We start from the raw sequence: 12,849 nt of genomic DNA, 5'->3' as shown, positions 1-12,849 counted from the left end.
TCAATTGCTTAATTTAAATTTAAAGAGCAGGAAATCGAAAAAGAAAAAAATAAACAAACTAAGATACCTTTAGGCCCAAATTAAAAAAAATAAATATTTCAACTCCATGTTGCCATAAATGTCCATAACAAGTTGGCCCCAAACTATAGGTTTTTTTTGTATTTTTTGTTATTTGTTGCAGGAAAAATTAAATAAATTGTTTTCTTTCTAGGCATAAAAGAGGCAGTCAGTCAGGCACATGTGCTACTTGCATACATGTCAGTTTGTTATAAATTCCAATGAACACTTCCTTTTCATTTCGAAGATATTTTGCCATTTATTTAATGAATTTTCTTGCTTACTTGCTTGCTTGCTTGGATCTGTGGCAAAAGCCATTGGACTGGTACTGGGCTACTAATTGAAGTATTGATTATTTGCATATTCGATGAACACATTTCCATTTCAAGTTTTGATTTGTGCCACATGAATTATCCAAGCTGCTTCTAACATAGACCATCAAGGGTTTTCTCTTCACCTCTCTCTTTCTCGCTCTCATGAACTTTTATCCATTCTGATTAGGTTGTCTAATCATGTTTAGCAATTTTGGTGTGGCCTACTTTTAGGCTAGCATGTAACAGCATTTTTCTTTAATTTATTCAACGAAGATTTTGGGAGTCTCTTTTAGAGTGTTCGGCATGATAACTTAATTAACCAATATTGACCAGCATTGGATTTGGTTAATAGTAAGTCAAGCTATGTGTGTGCTTGAGTCTGTGAGCAATTTGTTTGAATTGGTGTGTGAGCAATTTGTTTGAATTGGCTGACTTTATTTTCGATTTTACAAAACGTTGCCTACTTGTAGGCACATTTTGTGCATAAGAAAATCTTGGCATATATTTAGCAGGCATGTTATTAGGAGCACATAAGTTAGCAAGTAACGACAACTATGATACTGGAGATCTGAACTGATTTCTACGAAATGAAATGAGAATGAGAAAACTCTTCCTTCCAAATTTCGAAAGAATCGGTTAACAAATGACCACATCGTTGCAACATTAGTCCAAAACGTACGAAAAGTGCGACCTGTACTTTGTACACAAATTAAAAAGAGACAGACATAGCTACATCCAGTGAGAAAGTGATTCTCTATCCCTATGGGTCTAGCTCTCTTCCTTCTGGGTGTTACAAACAAATGCACTAAGTTATAATACCCTGTACCAAAATTGAGGCCACCGTAGCGCAGAGGTTAGAATGTCCGCCTTTGACGCCGAATCGGACTGCACTCTTTGATATGTGGGAAGTTTGCTCCTGTTCCTTAGTGGAATGTTCATGGGCAAAATTTGTATACCACTTTAGTGGTGTAGGGTATAAAAAAAACTGAAGAAATAGGTTTAAATGTGGCTTCACATGTTGAGAGCCATATAGTGAATTCTCGTAAAAAGCAATAGGGCATGATTCAAGTTCGTTAATAAATCCCAAAGAAGATAAATACTGGGTATTAGACCAACCAATGTTCGCCAGACTGTTAAAAGCCCTCTTCGGCTGCGTCCTAAAAATATGTTTTAAATTTTCTACACACTCCTACTTAATAGGCTTTGAAAAGTAAAAATATTTGACACTTAAAACCAATTTGCAAGTTATTTCCAGCAATTTCCTTTTCTTGTATTTTCATCCTACTATGTTTTATTATTGGCCCAGATTTGTTAGGTATTGTATGTATTTTCACAAATTTGATTTAAACTTTAAAATTTAATAAATTTTTTTATGTAGATATACCAACAATCATCTGGACCCTAGTTGTCAATGCAAATAAATACCAACACAAGAATCTATTGCAAATATCTATGCATGTTTGTGTATGCAAAACTTGATATCCAATAGTTTCCCAATTTGAGAAGTAAATATTTCATATTCTTGATTATTGAAAACGAAAACCATGTCAATGAATTTTCACTTGGAAAAATTAGCATGGGGTCACAGCCTGACACAAAAAAAGGTTTACTATTTCCTAACTATGAACTCAATTTGAAATTATTACCGAGTATAAAAGTATATATGGAAAAAGTATTGCCTACCTTTAGGCTGACGATGGTATTTATAATATCAAAAGTAGACTATTATAGAAACTGAAAAAATACATAACAAAATTCAATTAATATAAAAAAAATATTTTGTTCTATATTATATCGCCTGCAAATATCACATTTTTGCCTGTCGCTCCCATTTGTCAAAAACTATTACCTCGCTGTGCAATGTCGCCGTCAACGATCCAGCAAAGCGTGTACCATGCGGTCAAACCAAAACGGTATGCCACCATCCCATGCATTGATGTGACACTGGCAATACATCTGTTGCGTTTATGTGTCAACACTGTTCATTAAAAACTTATTTAAACGATATAACCAAAAAATCTTTAAAAATATATTTATTTGCTATTTTTATATCAAATACTCCTAAGACATCAATGCACAGGACATAATGTCTTATTGGGTTCTACCTGTCGTGAACCTTCACTATATGTCTACGTTCATTCACCACATTCACCATAGTCTATAAGAAAACTATATCCAAATAGGGTCCGATGTAACATAGACCATATTGGAAATGGATTTTGGAGGGTAACTCAGAACTCATTGTTTCAAATATCAGTGAAATCAAATAATATAAGCTCCAGTTTATATGGAGATTAGCAAAGCTAAGAACCGATTTGGATCATAATAAGATACGTCGTCGGATACAATGTATCCGTCATGACAGGTCACTGTCTGATCGGAAAACATGCTGACAGACTGAAGGTTGCTGGTAACGACTTTTGCCCCAGCTGTGAGGGCGTCGATGAAGAAGAGACTATAGTTCCACTTTAGGTTCTCATTTCTTTGAGAACTTGTCTGATTTAGCGGATGTGAACATTCGCAAGTTGTTGGGCTTTTTAAAACGATCTGAATGATCAACGGTAGGAACTAGAAGGCATCTTCTTTCCTCTGTTCCTGTGGTATCACAATGAACGAAAACGTGTAAGTTAGTATCATGTCAGACTGCCACTTAAACCTAACCTGACTTAAGATACCACGTCCCAGATTTCAGGCCATTCGGGTAATCAATGCGTCTTTAGAGGCACCAGAAATCAACCTGGGAAACCGTTTTATATGAAGGCTATGTCGGGACATGGATCGATTCGGATCATATTTGGCACGGTTGTTAGGAGTCATAACAGAACACTACGTGCAAAATTTCAGCCAATCGGAACTAATATCGAGAGATTCCGATACATAAACATTTGAGTGCTCTAAAAAAAGTATTTTTTCTTTTTTTTTTTCTTTTTTTATCCCAATAAGCAAAATACGAAATATTGTCACGATTGGTCAACGATAACTCTTCCCGACACGACGTCCAAAGTTTGAGGTGGTGCTTTATAAGGAATCCAAATGCAAATGCAAATTTGCCCATGAGCATTCCATTAAGGAACAGGGGCAAACTTCTTACAAATCAAAGAGTGCTTTTCAATTCAAGTTAAAGCTAAATGATATAGGTCCTCGCAGTGCGACACCTCTTTTGGGGAGAAGTTTTTACATGGCTGCCACACGAAATGGTACAGTACCTCACAAATGTCGCTAGCATTAGGAGGGGATAACCACCGCTGAAATTCTTTTCTGATGTTCTCCCAGGATTCGAAACTGGGCGTTTAGCGTCACAGGCGAGCATGCTAACCTCTGCGCTACGGTGGCGACCTTATATCCTTATAAGGAGTCGAGCTGAGTATTTAAGGTCCTAGCATGAAATTGGTAAACAAAGTACACATTTCTTGTAAAAACATGAACTGAGCTCTGCACCAACTTAGTGAATTTGTTTGTAACAGCCAAAACGAAGAGTGATAGACCCATTGATAAGTATACGTGCCGATCGACTCAGAATCACTTTCTGATTCGACGTAAATATGTCCGTCTGTCTGTCCGTCTGCCCATGTCAATTTGTGTACAAAATACAGGTCGCAATTTTCATGCGATCATTTTGAAGTTTGGCACGGCACAAGCATTTTCTTGGGCACAGAGACGAAGCCTATTAAAATTGGAAAAAATCAGCTGAGGTTTGAATATAGCTCCCGTCCCGTCCGATTTGAACTAACATTGCAATTAAATCGCCATTTGTAAACCGATTCTCAAGAGCACTAGGGGTTTTGTTGTGAGTCTCGACACTATTGGTGAATTTCATAGAAATCGGTTCAGTTTTAGATATAGCTCCCCCATATATGTATTGCACCATTTTTTACTTCTGGAGCCTTTGCAAGTGCATTTATCACCCAATCTTCTCAAAACTTTGCACTATGCTTTCTGATGCGATTTTTACAAAACGTGAAAATTTTGATCGAAATCGGTCAGATTTGGTATTAGCTCCTATATATATTTCCGTCGGATTCAGATTTAGATATAGCTCCCATATGTATGTATTGCCCGATTTTTACTTCTGAGCCTTTGCAAAAGCATTCATCACCAAATCTTCTTAAAACTTGGCACTATGCTTTATACTGCGACTTCCACAAAACGTGCGGATTTTGGTCGAAATCTGTCCTGATTTGGCTATAGCTCCCATAAATTGGTCATTTGTTAACCTATTCACACGAACTGGCAGTAATCATCGTAATACCAAATTCTAGCCAAATAGGATAACAAGTGCGCTCCCTAGAGGCTCAAAAAGTATCGTATAATCGGGAGATCAGTTTGTATCTAAATATGGACCGATATGGCCCAAAATTTCAAGCAAATGCAAATTTTGCCCAAGAACATTCCACTGAGGATCATATATCAATGAGTGCAGTCCGATTCAAGTTAAAGCTCAATGATAAGGATCCTCCTTTTTATAGACGAGACCGAACGGCGAGCCGCTGTGCGACCCTCTTTGGAGAGAAATTTTCATGGCATAGTACCTGACAAATGTTGCCAGCATTAGGAGGGGAAAAGCACCGCTGACTATCTTTTTTGATGGTCTCGCCAGGATTCGAACCCAGGCGTTCAGCGTCATAGGTGGACGTACTAAGCTCTGAGCTTTTCAAGCGCCTAGCTTTATTTCTTCGAAAATTAGTGTGCTTTTCACAGACCGACAGACGGACAGATGGACGGACATGGCTAGATGGACTTAATAAAACCAAACATTAACCAAAAATATGTATAATTTGTGCTGTCTTAGATCAATATTTCGCTCCGTTACCAACGCAATGACGAAGTTTGTATATCAGCACCCTATGATGGAGGGTACAATAAAGGGTATGAGTTTCTCTATTAGCAAAATATTGTTCTCCTTAATAGCGTGAGATGGTCTAATAATCATGCAGCAAAGTCTTTACCATTCACATGGAGGTCTTTACTAAGCTTGCTCTTTCAGTGCTTTATAGCAATCATTATTCAAACATTGGATTTAATTCCAAAGGCAAAGGATTGGAAGCTGTCTCTTTCTTAACCTCTGTTCCCCCCCAGTCCTTTCATCATGCATATGCATGACTTAATTTCACAATGCCAATTTCAGAGCAGCATGATATATTCAATATCCTGATCTATTTCATTGTCAAAGGCTCTCGAATTCTTAGCCAAACACCAACATTTCCTGTATCATAATGTTCTTCTTCGAGCCCATAATGCATCAGCCTGAACCATTGAGTGAGTGAGTGAGTGTGTATGTGTGAGTGTGTGTATGTCAGTTTGCTCTTATGCCCAATAGTGTTCATATAAATATGATTTTAATACTGTTCATCTTTGCTGCAATCATTTCAATTCAACTTCTGGCATAGAAGCAATCGATACCATTCCATTTCACACACACACACTCACACACTGCGGTCCTTCAACATTGAAAATTTACTTGGCCCATATGTTAGGAGAAACATCACGGTCCATAGGTTGGGCTGGCGGCAGGGTTAAATTAAAAAAGAGTAGAGTTTTGCAAGGCAAATATGTATTTCAAGGGGAATAGAGGCACTACTGGCACTGCAATGTCTGCATTTGAAAAGAGAGTCAAGTGCATATGTATATTTCATACAGATACTCAACACATCACATGTGTATGTGTGTATCAACGATGATGCTTTACACATGCCATGCAGTGTAACACCAACACCATTACTCGTACTTGCCCATATCCAAGCATTCATATGAATGTCTTTAACACTGTGTACTCGTAAAAGGATTGTCTGTCCGTCTTTTGCCAGTGATTGGATGTACACACACTGCCAACAATTCGAATCGCTATTGCCGACTATATTGAAATGTTTGCTAAACTTTTTACTACATTTACCACTTACTGCACACACCAACATCAGCAGCACTCTATGTGGATGACTCTCTCTCTCTATCTCTCTCTTGCATACTGCTGCCTGTATTGACATTGGAATTGTTCGAGTTCTGTAACAGACTCTATGCAAATATGGAGTTATAATAAAACTGATTGCCCAGACTTTGCTCGACGAAAACAAAATTGAAATATTCGCATTTATCACAGCAGCACGAAAAATAAAAAAAAAAATAGACAAACAACGGCAAGGACAAACTTACAGATTTCTATAGACTGCGACGATGTATGCCAATGGATAATACTTTAGATTTAAACTTTGGCTTACCTGTAAAGAGAGGAGAAAATAAACTCATAAGTAAACGATACATTTGTTATAAAGTAAGGGAGAGATTGTAGGAAGGGAGAGTTAAAAAACTCTAGCAGCAAATTGTTTGTTACGAATTAGATTCGAAGCTTGCAAAACTTTTTCAATTATTAAGCTAATTTTTCTTTACTGCTTACAACTTTAACTCAAGCTCCAAAGGAGCCTTCAAGAATACGCAAGCGAATGACTCACATTTGCAAGTGAGCGCCTGGCGCTAGGCCAACCCAAAAACCCCATTTGCCTGTACCAAAGTGTTTATGTCCTGTTTATTTTTATATGGAAAATATCAACAGCTTCCGCATTTTTTTTTTAGGAGGAGGTCCATAAAACCAAGTCGCCTCTCAACACATTTACCGCCCAGGCTAAATAACCCAATAAAATATGTAGAAAAAACATAAACTTTTACAATAAATTTTCATAGAAAAAATTTATTTTGCTAAATAAAAGCAAGCAAAGGAAAGTGCCTTCGGGAAAAGAAGGCAAGTTTCCTCGAAAGTAGGAAGTATCATAAACAATCTTACATACGCATAACCTAACACACACATACAACCACTCACTAGGGCACAACATAACCGCAAGAAGTTTTTCTCTTTTAATAGAAAACCATGAGCGATGAACAGAAAACAATGAAGAAAGCACACAAAAAAAAACGATACAACGAAACTAGCTGAAACAGCAGACTCGGAAGATGACGAAGGATATCCATATCTGCATATAACACTAATATAGCCAACGTTGCACTTTATTGGGTATTTCAAAGACCACACACATTAGGACTACCACCAACACCAAAGGCAACATCACCACTTCACCACCCCCATCACCCTCCCACCATCACCACTAGGAAAAACAACAACTCGTACCATAACCACTCACTTCAACATATGAATAAAGATAAATAATTTTACGCACACTTGGGGAAAAGTTAAATTTTATAGGGTGTAACGGCAAGCAGAAATTTTGACAATTTTCTAAAAAAAAATTTATTTTGTCAATGGAAACCAAACTGCAAATTTCCACATGAATATTCCATTAAGAAACAGGAACAACCTTTTCCCATATCAATGAGTGCTGTCCGATTTAAGTTTAACCTCAATGATAAGAGCCCCCTTTTTTAAAGCCTAGTCTAAAAGGCGCACAGTGTTGCCTCGTGGGCAAAAATTAAAAACCAAAAATGAAAATTATTATGAATTTTTTTACTCCAGTCAACCAAATTTGTTATTCAAAACAGCAAAAATGTTTGCTAAACCAGCAGTTTTTGTCTGTTGGAAATGGGAAAGCAGACTTTACTGTTGTTTCAGCAACCATAGGGCTGCTGTATTAGCACACATTTCTTACTATATGGGATATATATGGCATCACTATATATATAAGGCGTCACTTGTCGGTGCGGACTATGAATGTTTGGGATAGAAAGCTTTTGTAATCTGGACGCTGGGCTGGCTGACATCCAGATCGTCGTATTCGATTTTGTGTTCGGAGCTGGCGGATGCGGTGACGGAGTTTTCTGGTTCGATGGTAGGGAAAAGCAGATTTCTGTGTTTATTGGAAACACAATTTATCTACGGCCGGCTATGCCTTCTAAGAATGCGAATGGATGGCGGAATCGAGTTGGGCGCGGAAGCGAGCGATGGATGGCGGAAGCGAGTTGGGCGCGGAAGCGAGCTAAGCGCGGATGCGAGCTAGGCGCGGATGCGAGCTAGGCGCGGAAGCGAGCTAGGCACGCAAGCGAGTTAGGCGCAGAAGCGAGTAAGGCGTGGAAGCGAGATAGACGCGGAAGCGAGTTAGTCGCGGAAGCGAGATAAACGCGAAAACGAGTTAGGCGCGTAAGCGAGTTAGGCAAATCGCGTATGCGAGCAAAGCGTGGATGCGAGCAAAGCGTGGATGCAAGCTAAATGCGGATGCGAACGAATCGCGCAAGCAAACTAGGCGCGGAAGCGAGTTAGGCTTGGAAGCGAGCTAGACGCGTAAGCGAGCTAAGCGCGGAAGCGAGTTGGTCGCCTAAAAGTATTAGGCGCGGAAGCGAGTTAGGCGTGGAAGCGAGTTAGGCGCGGATGCGAGTAAGACGCGGAAGCGAGTTAGGCGCAGATGCGAACTATGCGCGGATGCAAACAAATCGCGGATGCGAGCAAAGCGTGGATGCAAGCTAAATGCGGTTGCGAACGAATCGTGGAAGCAAACTATATGCGGATGTAACTAAGTGCAGAACAAATCGTAGGTGGGCAAAGTGTATACACGATGCTTGTATGATGGATAGAACGAGTCGGAAGTAACCGATAAATATAAGTAGTGCGAGGTGAAGCAAATGTAATTTGTCACGTTGCAAATGGAGATATCTTAGAACCGTAGACATCCATATCTAACATGGTCCAGATCGGACAATAAATTGATATAGCTCCCATATAGACCAAACTTCTGATTTATATACTAAGGCACATAGAAGTCGCATGTGCAGTCCGATTTCGCTGTAATTGAGCACTATGAGTTGTAATAGACCCCTACACATCCTGCCTTCATAGCTGTCATATATACCAATCTTCCGTTTTGCTGTCTTATACCCACATAAGGACCATTTATTGCCCGATTTAGCTGAAATTTGGAACAGGGAGCTGCGTTGGACACTTACTGTGGGCCTCGGATCATTGAAACATGTTTCGATATAGCTGCTACGGGTTCATAAATGATGTATTTTTAGTCAATTTTGTCAAAATGTGGTTAATATATGTACCTGAGGTGGTGTCCTAATGCCTTTTTATACCCTCCACCATAGGATGGAGGTATACCAATTTCGTCATTCTGTTTATAACTCCTCGAAATATTTGTCTAAGACCCTATAGGGTATATATATACTTGATCGTTAAGACTTTTTAAGTCGATCTAGCCATTTTCATCCGCCTATCATTCAAATTCCACAACCAAGAATTAATAATTCAATTATTTTTTTATACTAATACTAATCTAGTCATTCCGTTTGTAACACCTCAAAATATCTAAGACTCCATAAAGTATATATCTACTTGATCGTCTCGACATTCCGAGCAATGTCCGTCCGTCCGTATGTCGAAATCACTATAGCGGTCGAACGCGTAAAGCTAGCCGCTTGAATTTTTACATAGATACTTACCACTGATGTAGGTCGTTGAGAATTGCAAATGGCCATATCGGATCAGATTGGGATATGGCTCCCATATAAACCGATCTCCCGATTTTACTTCTTAAGCCCCTGGAAGGCACAATTTTTGTCCGATTTGGCTGAAATTTTGTACATAGTACGGTCTATAACCTGGTACAGCTCTCTTATAAACCGATCTCCCGATTTGACATATTGAGGCCTTGGAAGCCGCAATATTTGTCCGATTTGGCTAAAATTTTGCAGATAGTGCTCTGTTATGACTTTCAACAACTGTGCTAAGTACGGATCAAATCGGTCTATAATCTGATGTAGCTCCCATATAAACCAGTCTCCCGATTTGACTTTTGAGCCCTTACAAGCCCCCAATGTTTGTCCCATTTGGCTACAAACTTTGCATGTAGTGTTCTGTTATGACTTTTAACAACTGCAGCAAGTAAAGTCCAAATCGGTCTATGATCCGATATAGCTCCCGTTTAAGTCGATCTCTCGTTTTGACTTCTTGCGTCCTTACAAGCTGCAATTTTTGTCCGCTTTGGCTGAAATTTTGCATGCGTTGTTCTGATCCGACTTCCAACAACTGTACCAAGTACGGTTCATATAAGTCTTAAGTCTGATATAGCTCCTATATAAACCGATTACCCTTGTTCGGTTCCTAGAAGCTTCAATGTTTGCTGGTTTAACAGAAGTATGATATGTAGAATAAAATTATACCATTGACTTTTTTTGTTAACTTAAGTCTTCTTATTTTAGTTAAAAAAATTTTAATTGGAAATTTTATCTATTTTTTTAAGCAAATTCCCCTACTCAGTTCAAAATGTATTCAAGTATACCCTCATATTTGAATAGATATGTATTCAAGTAATTTTCATGGGCTTCTATACATTCGTTGCCTTGTGTAATATCCTTAGTGTAAGGTTGAGTAAAAGGCTTGCCTTTTGCAAAAAAAAAACAAGATGTGAAAATATATTTTCTAAGTTCCATCATCCCAAGTGCCAGTAGTTGTGGCGGTAGTTGATAGTGGTGGTGGTGGTAGTTGATAGTGGTGATGGTGCTGCTGCTACTGCTACAATGTTTGTTATGGCACCATGCATGCCGTGCATGCTTGCTTGCATGCACTTTTCTTATAATAAACAAGTCAAAAAGTCTAACCATAATTTGCACAAATATTTACCCACTTCGTATAAGGCCAATATATATATAAAAAAAGGCTAAAAACCTTATACCTTAGCTTTGAGAATTTGAATTTATGGCAGGTTGTTAGCACACACACACACATCATAGAGGATGAAAAGGAGGATGGTATAATAAGGACAGTCTTTATCGCCTCCAGGGAATATATTTTAAACTTGAAATACAACAAATTTGCCTGAAGGTAGTTAAAGTAAGGACTAAAAATCAATTTAAATATCATGAAAATATAAAAAAAACTTACCCTACTCATATAAAGTCTATGCATAATAGCATTATTTGAAAAATGTCACTCATACGTTATATCTAAATGCTAATACTTATACGTCACATGCTACTTGTTCATTTAAATGACAATACTAATGCGCCACGTGGTACTAATATATTCTCCAATTGATCATACCATCTTCCTTTTAATTTCTACACACATTACATTTTCATATTTCTAGCACAATATATATGATGTTGATGATGTTGTTAAAGCACCTTTTCTCTATTTTATATAAAAAAAAATGGCAAAAAGACACAACCGAACCCAACGCAAACACCAGAACCAATATCAACAAGATTACAGAGTGGAGTGAGTTATGGCTGCTCCTAATGCAGATAACGTTCTAGTTGGTAATAATGTTGCATTTGCTTTATAGCTAACAAAATAAAAAAAAGGAAAGTGAAAAAATTACACAACATGAGTGTATCACACACGGCAAGGAGGATCCAAGGTAGTCCTTAGAGGCTTTCTCAATACAAATAACAAATGTAAAAAAAAAGTTATTCGAATGTTTTTCTTTTCATCATAACCTCCCTCATGGAAGCGTCTTCAAGACAAACTACTCGTCCATCTTAATTTTGTTTCTTTGAGCATAAATTGAAATATCTGGGAAATCCATTCAACATACATTTTTAATAACCATTAGAAGAGTGGAAATCTTTTTGCAGTAATAAATCAGATCAAAAAACAAAATTAAACAATTGAAAGGATTTCTATGGCAATCAGTATTTTTCATAAACAATGTCAGAAGTCAGATTTGCAATGTGTGTATTGTCGTCGTCTTGGGCCCAGCATAATTGGTTATATTATGTGAAGGAAGTTTTAAAGTCTCTCTATACACTGTGGACACAACAATTGTGACTGTGATGTATGAAAATATTTGTAAGTTTCCAACTTGGCATAACATTGTGACAATTTAAAGTCGGCTCCCTTTTGCTCCTTATGACGTCTGTTTAATGCAGGGGAATGAAAAACTTTATGGCATCTGTCTTCTAACTTAAAATTGTTTTACTTGGCAAGACATTTGCCTTGCATATGCATAAACTCTTGTTGCAACGGCATTGGATATATACATATGAGTCATTCTAGAATTCTAGAGATTTTAGAAAAAACATTGTTTTTAAATACATATTGGTTATGGTTGTATCACTTGGAAATGCTGACCTGCGAAAGAAAGACCATAGAAAAATTCAAGCAAGTCGTTGACAAAGTGACCACATTCAACGCACACATTTTATTAGTTGAACCACAAATTTTCATGAACCGACAACAGTTTATGTGAATGAAACGTCCACACCCGTTTATGTTCTGACAATGTGCACAGTTTTTTAAAAGATTGCAAAAAAAAATCAAGCACCTAGTTGAGAAAGTGACCACATTCGTTCATAAGAAGTGAATCACCACGCAGATGTTATCAGTTGAACCACAAATATTCATGAACCAACAACCGTTTATGTGAATAAAACGTCCACAACCGTTTGCATTATGACAACGTCTAGTGCACAGTTTTTTTTTAAAGATTGCAAAAAATCAAGCACCTCGTTGACAAAGTGACCACATTCGTTCATAAAAGTGAACAGATGTTCATAAACCAACAACACTTTTTGTGAATGAAACGTACACATCCGTTTACAT

The 12,849-nt window shown here is 37.8% G+C and overlaps 1 protein-coding gene across 4 annotated transcripts in view; it reads right to left on the bottom strand.

The window, feature by feature from the left end:
• Positions 1-12,849, bottom strand: part of LOC106083163 (uncharacterized) — a 300,046-nt gene that overhangs the window by 160,468 nt on the left and 126,729 nt on the right. The window contains exon 1 of one of the 4 annotated variants that reach the window (XM_059370231.1): positions 342-670. The exons of the other annotated variants lie outside the window; for them this stretch is intronic. Within the exon in view, the coding sequence (XP_059226214.1) occupies positions 342-375 (34 nt within the window). The 5' untranslated portion in view covers positions 376-670. Of the gene's footprint in view, positions 1-341; positions 671-12,849 lie in introns of those variants that run through there. 4 annotated transcript variants of the gene reach the window in all.

The sequence above is a fragment of the Stomoxys calcitrans genome, chromosome 5, assembly GCF_963082655.1.
Source record: "Stomoxys calcitrans chromosome 5, idStoCalc2.1, whole genome shotgun sequence".
NCBI classification, from domain to species: domain Eukaryota; kingdom Metazoa; phylum Arthropoda; class Insecta; order Diptera; family Muscidae; genus Stomoxys; species Stomoxys calcitrans.
This window is presented reverse-complemented; position numbering and strand designations above follow the sequence as displayed.